Genomic DNA, 20594 nt, shown 5'->3' with positions numbered 1-20594 from the left:
AGGTTTCATTTCGATAACTGATTTCCCAAGGAGATCAATCAAGGATGTATTTATTTAATTTGTTCAAGATGTTCATTACACAGTCTCTTCAACTGATGTGGATCAGTGAAGTATAATTGGACACACAAAAGCAACACTAATAGTTAAAAAAACGGTTGCTTGTTCAATCAGGGTCAACAAAAGAACGTACGCTAGTGTCATGTTGGTGCTCGGATCAAGGGACACCTCAATGACAGTCGTGCCGTCAATGTCCACTTCCTTGCAAGCTGTGGTGTTGCGGCCAGTCACACGGCAAGCTTGATAAAACCCATGAGGCTTCACACGCCCAGTGTCGTTTCCAACAAATACCTGCAAAACCACTGGCTCTTTTACCCCCTCCAGCTGTAAAAGTGTAAAAAGACAAGGTATAAGAAACATTAAAATAAAGTGACTAAGAAGAACTGATACAAAACTTATACAGTGCAGGGCAAGTAGAGACTGTGCCAAAAACACTTATGAACAACTTTTTAAAACTTGTATCATAAGAGTCAGATAATTTTCTACCATATCCCATCCCATCACAGCTGTGTCTGCAGCTGAACTTGTTCCTCTGTCTTCATCTTTCTCTTGCTTTGCAGATGCTAACTAAGTGTATTTCCCTACCTGTCCAACAGATGCTCTCAGTGTGTTACCCAAGTACATTTTGGCATCTTTCTCCTCAAGCAATTAAGCTTGTATTACTGACTCCCTGACTTTTACATGTAGTTTAGTAACATAGTTACACACATTAAAGATTAAAATCATATTTTCATACATAGACCTGAAGAATGCATTTGTGTATTTACATACTATATAAGTGTGTGTATTGAAAGTATGAAAATATAACAGAAAACCACAGTGTATATATGAAACAAATACTGGAACATACCTGGCACTGGGATGCAATCAAAAAAGCATTAACACACTTTGGGGCAACCCCTTAAAAAACCCCTGACTGGGACATGCCTACTGAACATATTAGGTCTCTGCACAACAACTATCTCAACTCTTTCCACACACATGGACTTTTGCTTTTCCACTTCATATTTTTCCTCATTGCTCCTATGTCTCTAATATTAGCAATCCCAACACGAATATATATTTCAAAGCCCCTGGCAATGATCTACACATGAACTTAAATCATAAACAAAGACACACTGACTACAAAGTGCATTTAGAGGCTGTGTCAGGGGTGTCTAAAGGTAATACTTACCTTTACAGTAGGGAAGCCCTGCTGAGTGCGGTCTTTCACTGACCCCCTGCTGCCTTCAGTCAGATAGCGGGCTCTGTGCTGAGTCTCAGGCTGGACGAGGATCTTTAGCTCCTTCCCCTCACTCTTCTGTGGGTATTGCATTGAAAGAGTTCCTCCTTTTTGGTTAGTAGCCTGAGTATCATCGGAGCTGCAATAAACACCAATTTGACAGATCATGTCTTGTCTAATGTTTTCTGGCAATTCTACTGTAATAAATATAATCTAGCTGGCATCTTGTGGCATTATGGTGGATTAAAATGTATGCCTTCAACTTACTTTGACAAAATATGACACTATCCCTTATATGAAGTGGTAATGTGTGCTACAACACGTACCTACATTAGTTCAGAACTAGGCTGCAACCTGAGCCACATCGTTATTAAATATCTGTGTATATACTGAATCTGACAGTAAAACTTCCCTCATGGCCTGAGCAGTGAAAAGAAGTTGCCATGGTGCTCAGAGCAATGCAGTTAGGAGGCCCCCTATCAACCAAGCAAACTGTATCCCCAGCTCTTAAAGCATTCAGAGTTATCTGTTTATTTAATCTTTCTGCTTATCCTTGGTCTTTGAGAGAGGCTCTCTGATTCACTGTGGCTAACCATTGTTTGTACTTCAGTATCCTGCCCCTCCCTCCCCTCAGATCTAACTGCTCTTCTTCAGTCAAAATTTGGTGGGAAATTTGGAGCAAGAGCAGTTTGTTCGATTTTCATCAGTTGGTGTGCCATTTCCTAATACCTACTCAGACAATCACAATAAGTGCTGTATGTGATTAAACAGAAAGAGCTTAAAGAGAATAGCACTATAACATAAGCAGCTGCTTAAGAACTTGTGTAACTACAAGTGATATATACACATATATATGTATTTCACATCACTGTCATTACAACACCAAACGAGTAAAAATGTATTGGATTCTATCCTTTTGCAAGTATGTTGTTCATCCCTCAAGACCAGCCTCAGAGACTTTGCCCTGGAAGCTTTCTAAACATACTTAATGCTGGTTTTTCCTTCAAGTCATAACCTATCTGTACATAAACATAGCTTCCTTTGGCAATTTAATGAGATCTAGAGGTGGCATGATATGTACATGTGTATTTAAAATATCCCAAATTAACTATGTCTAAGGGTTACACAAACCTTCCTTTTGGCCCAGTCTTGTTATCAGAGCCTAACTGTGACAGGACAAAGTGTGGGCCTTTGGCACTGTCTGCATCAAACATGTCCATGCTGGCTTCCTCTGTGGGCACAGACTTGGGACCGGGCCTCTGACGAGGAGTACGTTTGCGGGATTTCCGTGGCACCTCTGTGTTGTCATTGTAAGAGACAGTGCTCATGATACTAAAGTTGGAGAGAGAGTCATCCACCCAGATACTGTTACTCTGCTCAGAGTCCAGGGTTGTTTCATTCTGACAGGACATACTGCTATCATCAAACAGATCTTGTGGAGGTGGAGAGATGTTCAGTACGGTGCGCCGCTTAGATGGGGTCATCTGGTGATGTGGCTGGGCATCCTGGGATGTCACGCCTTTTCCTCCTCCTAGCTCAGTGTTACCTCTGCAGTTACCACCACTGCTGCCATTGCCATCCCCATTTTCAGCTGCGATGACCTCTGTAACTGCTCGGCTACTCTTGGTACCCTCTGGGTCAACATTGCTGCTGTGAACTGGATTCTGGTCATCGGTTGAAGCACTGGAATGCATGGTAGAACTGGAAGAGGTGGAACAAGCACTGCGGGGGCCTTCCATATTCAGAGAAGAGGCATCTACAGTACAAACAATTTGAAAGTAAATAAAGGCATCTCAACAGGTGTTGGCTAGCAGTCCCATTTAAGCAGCAAAATCTGTTCATGATTGTTTATTTTTTGCTTTTGTTTAGTACTTTACATATGTCCAATTAAAATTTCCCCCTTGTCATTGAATGTGATGTGTGCATCTGTGGTGGTGATGGTATCTGAATATGTAAAGTATAGGTGTGAGTAAAAAGGGGCCAAATAAGAGAGGTTAACAGTCCCCTTTATTTAAAAAAAAATGTGAATATATTAAAAAACAACTACAAAACTAAAAATTGAATAACAACTAAATAAAAAAAATAGTCAAAATGATGACATGGAGAGGGAAGTTCAAAATAGTAATATGAATAGTATGATGCATGCCAATTATTGGAGCTTTTCTCTTCTTTTTCTACAAAAGTTCATTTTGTTGGGACTGAACGTAGCCGCAGAGACAAAATAAACAAGCTTCTGACCTATGAAGCAGAGAACTGCAGACCATTTTATATGCAGACACTCCCTGCTTCAGAGGGAACTTCCTGGAATAAAAATGAGACAGCGAATGAGCAATAAGAGCTGAACAGTAATTTTTTTTTTTTTCAGATAAAATAAATAAATAAAAGAAATAACACAGGATATTTTGTGTGTCAAAAAATGTTGCTCCAGCATGCTGACATACACTGTAATTGCAAAAGCATCCCAATAGTTACAATGAACTAGATGAAGAGTGAAGCAAAGTGTGGTTGAGTTGCAGATTGTAAAAAAAAAGAGTTAGGCTGCTTGTTAACATCGTGGGTTGTTTGGTGCTTCATTAGTTTACAAAACATACAGTGACAAAAAAGAAGCACATAAAACATGTTGAATTAGGTTCATTTTGAGCAAGTATCAAAACACAAAGACATAGCTGACCTCAAACCCAAAAGTACTGAAAGATAGTTGATCCTGTCTGACTACCCTTGTATTGCCCCTGTCTGACTACCCTTGTATTGCCTTTCTGCTACAGAACAAATGTTTTTTTCTGGTTTTGGAAAGACATCAATGCTCTGAGAGATTGAGAAAAATCCTGCATAACTGCAAAAAGCTAAAAATATTTTAGTCCAATATTTATTAGTTTGGATTATATTTGTAAGTAATGACCTGTGCCTTGTATTCTTTAACTATCAAGTAATCATCATGGCAATTCATAGTGCACTTTTATACTGAATATTTTCAATAAAATTAACACTCCACATGTTGCTGTGCACCCTGGATTTTCTGAGTTCAGAGTCAGTCGCCTGATCTTTTCAGACGGGAATCCTGTCTCGGATGTATTATTCCCATTTATCTTTATGTTTTTTTTTCAATATTTAGTACTTGAGGGGGTTAAGTGAAATAAAAATAAAGGGAAAGATTATAATTACTTCACATTTTCCTGAAAACAAAAACATATTTAGATTTCTTAAAAACAACAGATAAAAAGGTGATTTAAAAAAAAAATGCTTCAAACCTGTTTGTCTTTTGTTGTGTGTGTATGAGCTGTACACTGGTCTGTACAATATCTGTTCTTTTTGCGATGTTTAACACAAAAACCAGACAATCCAGCTACATGCATACATTTTTTTCCCAATACCTTGTAAAAGATCTGTTCAATTAAATACTCTTTTATCATAACATATCCAACAAAACAGCTGGAGTCTGTCTAAAAAGCACCACACCAAACTGTTACAAATGACCTTTTTCCTTCCCTTCCCAGGTAACATTTAGTCATTATGGGTTAAAGTGTGGCTACAAGAATATCAGCTATAAAAAAAATGGCCACAACTTAAATTGTGCCCTAATTTGCCATTAACAATGTTTTTGCTCTGACACTGTGGCGATAATGCTATGTTCGCCTAAAGCTGGAAGTCATACTCAGAACCTTCGGGTGGGTGGTAGGGTGGAGGTGGAGCTTTTGAAATACTGCCAGCAGGGGCAGCCTTGCAGGTAGCAGCAGCATAGCTTTCAGGTGAGCAGTGGTCACAGCCATGCAACAAGAGAATGAGCAGAGCACTGGTATGCTATGATTGAAAAGGTGTGTGTGATGTGTTGCAGTGAGAGGACTCTGTGATGTTAGTGTTGTAACTAACTCAAGAGGGGCTGCCTGAACTAGTTTGTAGGCCTCACTACATATTTAATTTCTAGACTTGTGTGTTTCTTTATAGCTCCACAATGGAATGCAAAACAACACACATTGAATACAGTCAGTCAAGTCCCTAAAAACATGAAAGAAATGTTCAAGCCCCTGTAAATGACAAGCTGTTGCCAGGTATTATGGACTGTTTAAGACATTGACAAATCTTACCTTATATACATTAAGTTTTTAATACAATACAAAAAAAAAACAAAAACTGGAAAACACAACACAAACACTTTCTGAACCCACTGTGCATGGCCTACATTTCAAAACCTTGTTGCTGCAAGAGACCACAACATATAGAAGATCACACAAATATCTCTCAAAGTACAGATACCGAGCATGTTCAGTTTATTTACTGCGATGACATAATCTCCTTCCTTTTAGGACTGACACAGAAGAATGACAAAGTACTACGCTAGCTGTCTGACTAGCTTTACCACCGCAGGCAGGTGTCTGTCTGCCTACAGGTACAGACTGTTACATTAGTGGTGTTGTGTGGGGGTGGCGCCTGATCGGTCCTGCTGTTAGAGGAGAAATAAGAATAGGAGAAATAGGATCCTACCTGACGGTAGAGAAACTGAAGGGGGAGGCCCTGTCTCTCCACCGCTCTTTTGGCTCATGACTGCTGGGTTTAGCTGAGTGGAGGAAGGCAACTGCAGCTCTCTGGGAAAAAGGTCACACACTGATTCTGTTGAGAAAGGAGTGAAGCACAGATAAAATGAATCATAAGATGACTTAATAACAGGAGCTCAGCAATTTATGATATAAGTCATGACATAAATGTTTCAACTCAATGATTAGCTTGTAGACATGAAACATAAAAATAACATGACTCCCTGTGGTTTTATATCATGCTTTTCTCAGAAATACAGTTTCTCTATGTATTGTAAATCAAGCCATGGCAATGTTTCAATTACAGTGTAACTGTATCTGCATCTGCATCATTACTGTAGAAGAATACAAACACAATTAGTACACAATTTTAAGAACAGAACCACTAACCTGTTTGGCAAAGAATAAATGACAAAGAAATTCCCACAAGCACAGAGTTATGTTTATGGGAACTTTGCATGGCAAGTCTGCCTCAGCTCAGATCCCAAGTAGCAACTAATGTAACCTCGAACTGCTAGCCTCAAGCAGAAACATCTGTAGCAGTGTCAGCACCACATACAATAGGTGCCAGTGTTTCTTGATATAATAACCTAATAATTGCCATTCAGATCAGAAACTGAGTAAACCATTCCTGAATGTCATGGTAAGCAACAGCATTTGTTTTTGTCACCTTGGTGGACTCAGAGTACAGAGGGAGGGAGAGAGAGGAGAGAAGAAGAACACTGACAGGAGAGCAGGTGATGTGGAGGTAAGTGATGAAAGGAGCAATTACTGATGATCAACTGTAATGGCATCACAACAGTCTAAGCCTGATGTTCATTTAAGATATTCATGCAAGTTTGGCATTTTTAAATAAAAACTATTTTCTGAACCTTGACTGTTGTGTGTGGATTAGCCTTCATCCAATAATTTCTTTTTGTTTCCATTTGGTTGTGGTTGTTTATGTATCCCTTATCTCTTATTAGAACAGTTAAACAAGAAAAGGATGGAAAAAAGTAGAACCAATGCATTCTTTGACATAAAAATTGTCTGTGTTTGCGGGGCAGTATGGTTGAACTGATTTGATCCCCCCCAGTGTTGACACCATGGCCTTGGCCCAGGGCCAACAGGACATAGGGAGGGGAGAAAGCCTTGGGTCAACAGCATGACAACACTTTTACTAGCAGCCTGATTCATCATCCAAATATTATGGTATGAACTTGGAGCGGCAATTACAGTCGCCTGACTCTTTTCTCTGCCAACTGCCAACTTTAATTACTTGCAGCTGAGTCCCAGGGTTTGGTGTGTACATCAGATACTTAACCCTCCCATTGTTACCACTCACTGTGTACAATAGACAAACCTGGGACATACTGAAACCAGCCCATGCCTCTTCATTCCCAAAGCCCTCCAGTCTCTTACAGCTCGCTTTAGAAAATCAGGGAATGCTGGTTCCCAGAAAGGGAGCTTAAATCTGGACTCAGCAAACTCATATAACTCACACTGAACCACACATACACACTGCATTTAGTCTGGTTTTGCTGGTTATTTGCAAAGTTCTCCAAACAAAACAATCACAGACACACATGCATTACATTCACACGAACAGCCGCCCCCCACACACACAAAAGCGCTTTCTCTGCCCCTGAATTTACACTTTAACTTTACAGTCTTCTTAGGCCTAACAGACTGCACATGCAGGAACATGTGCTCATAGCACCGAGCAGCCCTACCAGTAAACACACAACCGCACAGACAGAAAATATGTACTCTTTCCTCAAAGCAGTGGTCTTGAATCACTGGCTAGCCTGTTCAAAGTGTTTCCACAGTGCCTTGACGTTTTTAAAGAAGAAAAAAAATCTTATTTTGCTGCATATGTTTCGTTGAAAGCAGGACAGAGTGAAGCTCTTTATTTATACATGACAAAACACTGACCCTTTCACACAGGAGAAGGTTAAAAAAATAAAAATGGTCAGCTACATTAGCCGGGAAATAAAGTGTAATGACTCACACCCCACGTGATATTCTGTAACACTGCAGTCATGTTTTGCAGATCACTGAGAGAAAACTTTTATTTTCTATCTCTCTGTGATAATCATAGTAACAAAATCAGAAATATTTATACTGATGGACAACATATTCATTTGGTTAGTTTTGATCAGGTCTTATCATACTGTTACTACTTTTTTCATAAATATCAACAAAAAAAGTGGCCATCATTAACTAAAGTTGACACTAATGCTAAATGTAAATATAAGGATAAATTATGAAAAACACACTTTCAATTCAGGTTTATCATCAGTAATCTTGCATCAAGTTAGATATTTTTGGAGCCAACGGTAAAATACTTTTGCTTTTAAACCCTCACAATTTGTTGTGAAATGTTTATATGGCATGTAGTGCAGGCTAAAGGTGAAAAAGGAAAGCACTCACCATGTGAATGGCAGGACTTACACTCCCATTCATTTCTCTCACATTCCTGCTGCTTGCTCTTACTAGCCCTGGCACCTGGGGCGTGGCACTGTTTTTTTTTGGCTGAGTGACTGATTTAACCCCGCTTCTGCCCCCCTCCTCCACTCAACCTACCTATCTCACTCTCTCTGTCTTGTTTATTATGCTCCCAGTCCCTCTTCTGTACTTCAACTTGCCCAACAGGTTAGTGGTATTGTCATGTGGAATCCTATCAAGCAGAAATTAAGCAATTAAAAAATTCAGGTTAAAGGGAAACATTAAGTGGATTTTTTAACTTTGTGGTATACCGTTGAACAAAAAGTGATGAAGATAAGATTAAGTTCACTTTGTCAGTACATTTGGGAATTAATCCAAGCAGGCAAGGGAAAAAAGCGAAGGGGCTGGCACTTGCAGCAAACCATGTACAACAACCCTGAAATGTTTACAGCCAAGCCTACATGAAGGCTGCCAGGGACTCCATAGCAACACAGATCAGTGGCCAAGACTTTTGAGCGTTTGCATCTCGCGTGACATAATGTGAGAAAATGAGAAACTAAAACAGCACTATCCAGATCTAGATGAAGAACTGGGCATTAACAGTGCAGGCATTACATGAACAATACCACAACATTGTGGCAAAACATGGAACCGTCTCTGCAAAATGTCACCACAGTTAATCTTTTTGGCCACCTCCTTGTACTAAAAGATCAAACTAATTCAAGCTTAAATAATGTACTGCTAATGCATGTCCTTTTTAAATTAATGCAAGGACCTCTGTATATCACGTCTACTTTAATAGTAATAAATTACCAAGTCACATAATTTGATTTTTATTACATGTAAATGATTAATATCTTAACACCTCATGTATAATGAAGTTATAAATTCACTTACATTTAGGTCACATTTTCATTAAAATAGCTGGGAGCATAATACTTACTCCAAACAAGGACAAAGGATAGTCCCCAATTTGAAACTTTGTCATTGGACATTGTGTATTTACACCGTGACAGGCTATAGGCCTGGCTCAAAATTCATATTGGCTGACCCATGTTTGTAGTATTTTATCCACAGTGTTTATGTTTATGTGGCTGGGGTAAATAACAGAAACATCTTTCTTTATAATGCATTATACACTCCAAAATTATCATTAACTTAAATCAGCAGCTCTCTGAAATAGTTTGAATTGCTGACATCCTGTCCCTGGGCAGAAAAGCTTGTGAGAAGTGCCGGTACACAAGAGAAAGTCACGTACTATGTCAAAGAGTTAAGTGTAGAAGTGCTTATAGTGCTTATAGTATCCTTTTGGTACCACACATGTTTAAAAAGATGAGCCAACACCTCTATAATACAGCTTCAACTAAAACCAAACATTATGACCTTCACAACTGTGAAGAAGAGTCTTAAGTATGTCTATCTAATAAACTGGCAGCTGAATGTACATTTACTCGCTGGCTAATTCTACCGCTTGTCAAACAAGAAGCATGCATACTGCAAAAGTGACATGATAAATGGTGATAAATAGATGGGAAAGATTATATTCAAGAAAAGCTCAGCACAACAGTAGCCTTTATCATGTATTAAAACAGACAAGAAACAGACAACAGACAGGAATGGCACACCACAGAAGAAGAGGTGAATAAAATCACAGCTACTCAGTGTTTGTCAAAATTCTGCAGCCGCTGAATTTTTGATATAAATACAGCAACACTACAACAGCACATTTTTGACTATTGGCAAAAATATTAAATGCACAAGCCCAAAGAAATTTTAGACACTAAGAACAACGTGTATATCATAATATTATTATTAAAAACCATTTGGTTTTCAGACTTAAAGGTTCAATGTGTAATATTCAGAGTGATCTATTAGCAGAAATGCAATATAGTAGTCATAAATACCTTGTCATTAGTGTGTAATAATTGGAAAATACCAAGTGTTGCATTATCTTTAGCTTAGATAAGCCTTACAAATCTACATTGGGAGCGGGTCTCCTTTTATAGAGGCAGCCATACTGAACTGCCATGTTCCTACAGTAGCTCAGAATGGACAAACCAAACACTGGCTCTAGACTGGGAATCTTATTTTGTTTAAAGGTGACAGCCACAGTAACCCCATCAATGCTGGAAAGGTTGGGGTATGATGAGCGCTCAGAAAGTTGCATTCTACAATCTCACCACTAGATGGTACTAAATCTTTCACATTTTACACACTGTACCTTTAAATGAACTTACACACATAATATCAATTTTTATTTTCTGACCTGCATTTAATAAATTTACAAATATAATGTTAAATTCTGTCAGAGAATTATGCTCTATTGACCTTTACATCGTCCTGTATTTACCAGTGGACGATGAAAGATGAAACAGACACCTTAACATGAAAGTGTGACTTCAGGAAGCGATGGCATTCAAAATATTTATAGAGGACTACACACACACAAACGTAACACATACACACTCACCACAAAATGTCATGCACACAGCTACAAACATTTAGTAAACTAATACACAATGCTTCCAATCACAACAAACACACACACACACAGACACATATTAGGACAGTCACTGACATAATGCATGCCTAGATCCTTTCCCTAACCTTAACCATTACAACTAAATGATTAACCCCAACCCTGACTTTAAACCTATACACAACTGTTAACCCTCAAACAGTAGGCTGAAAAATTGAGGACTGGTCAAGATGTCCTGACTTCAATGGATGCTCAAAATGCTCAATGCTCAAAATGGTCCTCAAAGAAAGTAGTTCAAGCACACACACACACACACACACAAACACAGTCACACATACAAACAAATATTAGGCAGAACTGTTCATCAATTGTTTGGTCTGCCACCACAGGCAATGCTCTCTGGCTGACAGGAAAAACCATGCTGAGGCAACAGGAAGAGCCTTTAGTAACACTGCACACACGTACTCACTAACAGAGTGACCAAACTGCCATGCTAACCACAACTTGTCAAAACTTAGAACGGTATCATATCAAAACCTGACTCTACTGATATGACAAAAGCTCTTTTTCCTAAATAGAGCAATAGAATGTAGGACTAAGAGCCTATTTTCAAAATGTTGTAAAATTCCAAAATGATCACTTGGCTGTGTAGTCCAAGACATCCTGAGACCTTCCTTGTGCTTTCTCAACTTCTTTGGATCAGTAGAAGTCTGATTTGCATTTGGGAAGTGAAGAATTTGCATGTAATTATTCATCTTCAAATGGCTCTGATAGAAAAAGTTCTGACTCCAGAATAGGGCTGGGTGATATGAAAAAAATCTTATCACAATTTATATCGATATATATGGCTATAAACCAAAGCACTATTTCAGTCAAACGTAATGGTTCCTTTTTACTCCCATATGACATATAAAGATATGTTATTTTTATTTAAATATTATTTTATAATAAATTAAATAAATCTATATTCTGAGGAGTCAAAAACCTCTTACAGGAGAACACACTAAATTTGGTCAATTATTTAAAATATAAAAATATAGAATCTTATTTCTTATATCTACAACTAAAATATAAGCTTTCACATTTTACACAAGAATAAAAACTAAATTCTTTCGTGACTTGTTTCAAGGGACCAGCAATACTTGCTTGGGTCTGGGACTGTGAAGTCTTGCATTTTATGTGTTCCAGAGGATGGCACTGCTTTAGGTGGTAAAAAAGATTAGTGGTATTAACTGTTTTTAGTGGGACATTTGTATATTCTTGTTAAATATACATCTATGTTTTGCAGTGCATGCTACTCTGCTTCTTGTCGGACTTTAAATACCTGAAATATCTCCACACTTCAAAGTCCTCAGACCCTTCCTCTCAACAATGCTCTCGACTTTTGAGCCCTGGGCTGTGTCTGTTTCAGTGTTTTCATCATTAACACTGGAACTTGAGTTGTCATCAACATTTTCTATTCTGTTCATCTTCTCTTTAATCAGGTCCCACTCCTGATGTACTGGCTTACACAGCGGCAGCAGCCCAAACATTAGCATGTGAGCTGCTGCTGGATGCTCCTCCACGCTCTGTGCTGTGTGCGTCAACCTAACTGATGTGCTCTAACTCTCTTCCAGTCACATGATTGTTTTTTTTATCCTTGGCTGTTCGTGCTTTCTATCAAAACAATGATGGAATGAGTTAGAGAAAAGTGGGTGGCAACCGTACCCGTGTGCTAAACTCTTATATTTCTATACCTGTCCATATCGAATAAAAAATGGCCAACTCCTATCATCGAGATTGACCTTAATCTTATAGCGATGCAACAAAAATTGACATTTGGCACAGTCCTACTCCGTAATGATGAAAAGTGCTGCCGTGTTGTGTGGCTTCCAGTTGTTGTTGCTAGTTTCCCATGTAGGATGTTGGTAAGCACCTCTATGCTACAGCCTTTTTTATACTACCCCTGGGAGTACAAAAGTCAGAAATTTTAATACATCAGCAACAACTGTAATCAACCTAACATGCTGGCTGATGCTTCCTGAACATTGTAGGAAAGAGGATAAATTGAGAGATGATGTACGATTATACAAAGTTTACACTCTGTGAAGAATAAAATTTTGTGTGGTTATGGTTATTGACCTCTCAATGCCAACACCCTTTCTAAAAACATAGGACCATTGGTTATCATCCTATACGAATTAAGAACACACAAAGGTGTTACTTCTTCTCTTTGCTGGGAGCATTCCTCTGCTACCATAAAATTTCTCTGGCCAAACCAGGCATTTCTCTCAGGATCCAAACCTGTGGCACAATCAAGACAGCGAGAAGGAATACCAACAATGACAGGATGTAGCGGGAATCGGACAGTCCAATGCCGTTACTCATTATAGCCCTGCCATTCTGCCAAGGAAGCAGCAGGTGATGACTCAGAAAAGACATGAAAACACAGGATACTGAGATACCAAACTGTTAAGCTTGACTACTGCTTTTATGGCAAAGGTATTCAGCATTTCCAAAGTAAATACCTCTTTTTAAGTCCCTATAAGGAAACTTTGAGATATGACAGTGCAGAAACAAGAATTGATGAGAACAGATTCATCCCCTGAAAGACACATGAACTTGGATCCTGGTTTGGAAACCATTATGCGACTGTAGCTATTATGTATTACAAAATGCAAGATAGATGGATGGATGAAAGATGGAAAAAAACATATGGATAGATAGCAAATCATTGCTACTCAGGACACAAATGAATTCACTAAAATGAACAAACAAAATCCAAAGGTTTGGAGCTGATCCAAAACAGACTCATGGAAAAGTAAGCGCTAAGTAAAATGATTTTCAAAAATGTGACCTGATTTTTTAAAAAAAAAGAAGACACGACCCAGTTCAAAGAACCAGAGAATAATGAGACCTAAAATGTAATCAAATGGCTCAGATCCAGAGTGAGAACACCAACACTAACTGATACAAGAAACATTACCATCAGCTTTGCATGCTATATCTGAGCTTATTACAGCTGTGAGGCTTAGCAACAGACAGAATACAAAAGGAAAGGAATAGTGAGAGAGAGAGAGGAGAGTCAGAGTGCAGGTGTTAAATGTCAGCTAGTTTCAGATTGAAGCTTATTTTACTTCATTACAATTACACAATACACAATACACAAGATTCAGTCCATTTGTCCACAATGTACAAAGACTTGAATCAACAGCTCTCTGGCACAGTTTCAACAAAAACTGAATATGATAAGCTTCCCAGAGGTAAGGGTTTGTTGTGAGGCTTATATATTGAATTACATGAAGTTGGTGTTCTAGTGTATTTGTATAGGATGATAACCAATGGTCCTGTGTGTGCATGTGAAACATCACACTGTAAAACAGACATCTGTCTTCAGTTGTATTTGTCAATCAGCTGGTCTATAGAAATTCTTGTTGAACTATGTTGTAACTTTTCATTAATAAACACTGAGAACATAGACTGGCTGGGCCTTGCATGAATTAAAAATGTTTTCATAAATTATGTTTCAATAGGCCACAGTTTAGATACAGTCTTTCTGTCATTTTGAGCCAGGAATAAGCCTGGCTGGCTGTGTAACATAGTGTGTGCAGCCTAGTTATGAGCTTATGACACCTTAACTGCTACTTGTCATCTGCCAGTGGAAAGACTCCTGCCAGCCAAGATTCAGCACACTTAATATTTAATGTCTTAGTTCAGAATCATCCGGCTCTGGAGAGAAGCACAAGGGGGGGACGTTAAATCTCACAGGTGCTTTGGGCTTTTCACAGACGAATATGAGAAATCTTCCATGGGCTGATCGGAAACAAAAGCATTAATGGTTATGCAGTCTTCCTTTAGACAAGGCAGGGGCAAGGCTAAACCCAATCTAAACCTAATCAAACCCAAATCTAAAGAAATCTGAAAATACATTGCTTTCTCTCTCCATTTTGAAAACAATATCATCTACAGATTAATTAACAGAAGTCTTACGCTGAACTATAAATTAATATTCATGCTAGGGAGAACAAAACACTTTAATGAAGAGGCAGATATTTCAGTTTACCACAGTAAGAAAACAAAAACAGAACTAAATCCTGCCACGGGTGTTGACTGGAAGGTATGCAGCACTGTAATTTGTCTATGTGTTACCCTGCTCAACAGCAACATTTAGCCAAAAAATAAACTCTGTCTGTGGCTGCTTCAGGCTAAGCAAAGATCTACTTTTATTTCATAACACAATTAACCTGCTAACCCAATACAACCCAAGGAGCGGTATCCTACTTATCTGACAAAGAGTTTGTTACTTAATTATGAGTTTGATGATAACTTTCTTGCAAACCAGATGTATTTTATATAGTACATGATTACCTGCAGGTTAAAAAAATAAACCAGTGCTACAGCTTAACAGGTTTATCCACGTATACAATGATTTGCTTCAACCAAAATAATGGCATAAGTATGCAGTAAATACAAGATGAGATGAAATCATAACTTAACCTTGATTAGAATTGTTACTGTAGTTAGGGTAGTGTTAATAGCAAAAAAGATTTAAAAGTAAAGACTTAAAGTGACCCCACATTTAGAGGTGTGATTTATTAATTTGCACCATTAAATCATTTGTTTTTCAGGACGCACTGCATGAGCTAATCAACAGTTCACCAGAGCAATGAATACACCAGCGATTTATAAGCAGCACCAGCACTCAGCCCTCATTAATAAGAGCAAATAAAAGACGATTGCTCTTTAATACCATCGTGTATGCTGTCAATTGAACACTTACTGCAGCATATGATTAACACAATTTTAATCATCATGGATGAGAAAAGGGTAGATTCTAAAGGTAACTCAGTATTTTAATAATGCATTCAGAAATGTGCTGTTGTGTGAATGTGTGGATATTTAGGTGTATACTGCAGAATTAGATATGATAAATATGCCATCAAGGCCACATGCCTTGTAGTGCAGGAAGAACCTGCTAAGTGTTTCTGGTTTGTTTCCTACTTTAGTAAGTATGTAACTACTCTGAAACAAACAGCAAAGCTAAATTTGGTTTTCTGAACTTCTATTCTTTCTTCTCATCATCCCATAAAATTTAAGAGATTCCAAGAGCTTACAATATTGCAAACACAACTGTAGTCAAAATAGAGATACAGCTCCTGAGTGGGATGGACATCACATTGAGGCTTTGTAGATTTGACAAGTATAGCATTTGTAAATGACTGAGGAGCCTAAAGGCCACACCCAAATCCCTGGGGTGAATGCCATGGGCCCTGGAGAAAATGAGGTTCTTTTATCTACATCCAGACTCACATTTGTACAATGTCAGAAAATACCTGAGTGATATGATCAGTTTTATTAGGATTAGGGTTAATCTCATGTTCGGTTGGCTATACTGAGCAAATTTAAGTGTGCTGATCCAATGCATTCATAGCACTACATTATAGTATACAGCACAGTTATAAAATTAAGGCAATATGATATAAAGCCAACATTGAGTACAGTATGGGGAATTAGCAGTTCTTCACATTTTTAGTCCAAAAAATGAGTCCAAACAAATTAATAACTAGTACAGTGTCAGAGATCATTTGCTGTCTCTGTGATGCCTGGCAACTAGCCAATCAAGACGATCCCATCGACTGTTGGAAGAATGCAGAACAGGTTGGGGTTAATGTTAAACAGATGAAGACACCATAAAGAAGCTGTGGTTGACAACGAAACACTGACAAAACATTGTCACTGATAAAAATGTAAGGACATCCCTGTTCACAAGACTTCTGAGCCTTGAGTTAATTATGTCAATATTCAAAACAGTGAGAAAAAATATATTTCTGTCTTTTATTTATGTATCCTAACTACAGATTTGAGTTTGGACTCCAGCTATTGATTCATTTGGAACAGAATATTTATGAACTGCTAAATTAACTTTCTTTATCTTTCAGATGCTTTCTCTCTACAGCATTTCTTCTTTTATCATCAGATATCAACGAGCTTTCATGGTAATCAAGTATTTTTAAGCGCATGCCGCTAAGTTTGTTTAGCACAGAAAAGTCAATATTAATAGAGTGCTGTTTAAGCCTAAGTTTACACACAGAGCAGACAGAGAGTTAATAATTGACTGAGCTTTGATGGGTGTCAATAAAAAAACACAAACTATGTCAAGGTGCATGATTTTACAATTAGATCTTAAACTTGGGATATGATATAAATTATGGGAAAGCCATGACAATTGCCAGCTTTGATGGAAATTGATGGGAAATACTTTACCAGCCAACAAAAGGTAGTATGACTATTATTTCTGTCTGGATTGCCTTTGTTAGAAAGACTGGTTTTTCTTTGGTTCTTCCTGGATTACTTGCATGTTAAGCTTCATGTTTCTCATGTATAATTGCAGGGTATGCCCGCTGAATTAGATTATTTTGTTTGAATTGTTTCAATTTAAGTTGATTTTTTTTTTTTCAATAAAGGGCAATCCTACACACAACCAAGTTGGCCAAGATGCACAACTAACTTTACCTCTCACACACAGCTGAGTCAGTCATGCTGACACAAATACACAACAGTGTGATTATTAAACAAACAGGATAGGTGAAAGAACCGGTTACCATTGGTCTAGATATCAAAGGAACTTTAGATGATTTGTATGGTGCACAGAAAATGATCAAAGTCTATAAAAGTATTTCTGATGAGTCAAGTTAAACTGTACTAATAAATAATACAGTGAATTAATAGCAAATAGCTTTTTTTCTGGGTTGCAGCTGATAAATAAATTGAATATTTTTTATTTATACCTTTTGCAAATTTCAATATATAAAAGTACAGTAGTCAAGTCCTCAGCTGTGGCACTTCAATCATGGTCAAATGAATTCTGCTTTTTCTTGATGTGTAGTTATTAATCAGGCCTTTATGGTACAGGACTGGTAGGACTTTGAGAGCATGTATAGTTGCAGGGTATGACTTCTCAATTAGACTTTTTTCGTTTGAATTGTTTGAATTTATGGCCCGATAAGAGAAAAACTGAACTCTTTGAGCAGAGCTACAAACATTATTTCAGGTAAATAACAGGCTGTGCTCATCACCTGCTAATACCATCCCTGTAGAGAAGGATGCTTTCGGTGCTTCTCATGAGCAGGGGCAGGGAGACTAGTCAGAACTGAGAATGAAAAGAGCCAAATACAGAGAGGTCCTTGAAGAAAACCTGCTCCAGAGTGCACGCGACCTGAAACTGGGGTAACGGTTCACCTTTCAGCACAACTACTCAAAACATACAGCCAAGTCAACGCTGGAGTGGCCACAGGACAAGTCCCTGACTGTAAGTGCTGCCAAAGGGGCTTCTACAAAGTACTGAGTTAAGAGTCTAAATACTGTATATTTGTTTTGGAGTTTTAATAAATTTGGAGAAATTTCCAAAAACATTTTGGGAAAAAATGTAGCAATTTAAAACGAATAGAAGGTGCAAAAAAGTGTAGAGCTTTATATATTTTTGAAAGTCAATCTAATAACCAGATGTAGAGTAAAAACAGTTTTGCATTAAAAAAAAAAACAGTTTACATTTTATGGGGTGTGGTGTTAGTGTCGGTCTGAGTCTTTGTACTGGCTTCCAAAAATCACAATAGCTGGGTGTGATGGTTACAGACAACGTCTAAGAAGTCCTGACTTGATTGTAAAGAATATCCCAAAAAATTTTTTTTGATTGGGCAACATTACTTTGCAGGATGTAAATGCTAAAGATATATTTGCATTAATACAGAAAAAGTACTGTTGAGTAGTTTGTTTTTTTCAACTGTAATAAGTCCTGCTCAGTACATAAACTATCTACATCTTTAGTAACCACATATAGGGGATCTTTTTTTTTTAAAAAAAAGGAAACCCAGCTGATACACCAACACCAGACTATGCTGTACTGAGGACACAGAACCTCTTTGAGTTTCTTCTTTTTTCTACACACTTAACACCTGGTCTCAGTTATTCTACCTGAGGCTCCCAGACTGGTGGTTTATGTTAATGGTCCCACTAGCGCCACTGTCAGGGACAGTGTGGTGCATGCTGTGCCACGGGAGGGCGGGGGGAAAGGGGTTGGGGGGGGGGTTGATGGTCTATGGCAGCAACCCACACAAAATAGACTGCGCTGCTTTTCTGCTGGTGGAGGGAAGGTACTCTGGCCTGACTGGGGTGCGCACACCTACTTCAGTAAAAAATAAACAAATTCATAAAAACAGAAAAAAAAAAAGAAAACAAGAGCTCACCTTAGCATTAGAAAACAAAGCAAATAGTAAGAGACAAAAGGCATTTGTGTAGAGATTTTCAAAACCCCAAAGCAACAGGCGTGTGGTGTTTATGGATGAATGGCACTAAGGAGGCTGAACGGAACCAGACGCATGCCTGAAAAGATAAGTTACAAGCAAACAAACAAACTACAGCAGAGTAAGAACAAAAAAGAGGAGCGACGACCAAAACACAACGTAAGAGCTGGTATTACCTTTAGAGTGCAAGGATTTGGGAGAATTCAGGTCGAGGTCCCCGTTGAAAACGGAGATAAAGTCAGAGGGCATCGCAATCCCTCAGAGAGAGGAAACCGGACACCCTCGGTCAGACACAGCGTGACGTCGCTGAGCAATATGATTTTCTCTGTGCCTGCCAGGAACTCCTCAAAGTTGTACTCAGACAAGTACAGTCACTAGCCCAGCTCTGTCGTTATGGCCGCTTAACTGTGTCGCTGTCACTTGGCCTCTGAGTCGCTCCTCGGTCCGCCTACGACGCACGCTTGTTGTCAGCGGACGACCCGAGAGGCCACGCCCACCCCGATGACATCACGTGGAAAATACTACGTCGGGCTTTTTTCTCCGAAACAGGGGTCACTCATTTTTCACTTCAGTCTAAACATGAAATGATGAATTTAGGTCTGTGGCAGTCCTATCACCTTTATTTGTGACAAAAAGGGCTTGATCAAGTTTTTATAATAAAAAAATGATGTAAATATTATAGACTTGTGTCCCCACAACTATAAACTGTAGATATAACCGTTGGTAGCATATATATTAATTTAATATTTAGTTTTTGACGGAAGGTGGACCCTATGTCAACATCTTGGAAAATAGTCAAGTTGTAAAATTATATCAAACAGTTTCACCACATTTTTTATGCTTCCCTATTTCTACTTATGTTATAGACTGATATTTATCAGTCTATAATGCTGTCATCTTCAAATCAGCTTCCTTTTTTCCCCAGTCTCAATCGATCGATCCATACTGCTCTACTAATGGCATTTTTTGTCATTTGACTTTTACATTTTATTATAAGTATCTTTTTTGCTACAGATCATACCCTTTCATATTGTAACCATGTACCCAAACATGTGCACCCTAGTAAGTAATGGGGTCAGTTCATCAGCAACACAGAAAACAAAATATCAAGATTCAGTAAACAGCAGCATGGTTGCTTTCTCCTCAGTACAGGGGAGGATACCTGATAATAATGTCTAATCAATCTGTGCATATTAGAGCCACAGGTGAGTTGTAGGAGCAACATACTGAAACTGTAAAAAAAAAAAATTATTTAAGCTTTCAATGGATATCAAGTGTGAATGGTTGGTAATGGTGCATCCAGATCTAGATGCATCATATGTTTTAAGAACCACAGCATTTTAAAATCAACTCAGTAGTTTAATATCTATTGTTTCCCAGTCGAAATATATTGTTATTACTTAGGCCTTCATTGCATGGAGTGATAAGTTGTTTAAAATATGTCTTGTCAACTATTTAGAGGACAGTGATAACAAAAGCTTGACCTTGTTGTCACTGAAACTGGATATTATTAGGGCATTTCTTCATATTTTACTTGAGAGAGAGAAACATGATGACACACTAACTGTGACATGTTGCTGGATATTTTAATATCTACTACG

General features: G+C 38.2%; 1 protein-coding gene across 3 annotated transcripts in view; it reads right to left on the bottom strand.

The window, feature by feature from the left end:
- The window catches only part of nfat5b (nuclear factor of activated T cells 5b), a 28847-nt gene extending 9390 nt beyond the window's left edge, over positions 1-19457 (bottom strand). For 2 of the 3 annotated variants that reach the window (XM_026319897.1, XM_026319898.1), the window contains exons 1-5: positions 19170-19457; positions 5759-5884; positions 2411-3035; positions 1232-1418; positions 191-381 (exon numbers count right to left, since the gene is read on the bottom strand). In XM_026319897.1, the coding sequence (XP_026175682.1) occupies positions 191-381; positions 1232-1418; positions 2411-3035; positions 5759-5884; positions 19170-19242 (1202 nt within the window). In that variant the 5' untranslated portion in view covers positions 19243-19457. Of the gene's footprint in view, positions 1-190; positions 382-1231; positions 1419-2410; positions 3036-3517; positions 3581-5758; positions 5887-19169 lie in introns of those variants that run through there. The other variant, XM_026319899.1, reaches the window with a different exon arrangement.
- Between the last annotated feature and the right edge of the window lie 1137 nt (positions 19458-20594).

The sequence above is a fragment of the Mastacembelus armatus genome, chromosome 3 (genome assembly GCF_900324485.2).
Source record: "Mastacembelus armatus chromosome 3, fMasArm1.2, whole genome shotgun sequence".
Lineage (NCBI taxonomy): Eukaryota > Metazoa > Chordata > Actinopteri > Synbranchiformes > Mastacembelidae > Mastacembelus > Mastacembelus armatus.
Note: the sequence above shows the minus strand (reverse complement) of the source record. Positions and strands in the feature narration are given on the sequence as shown.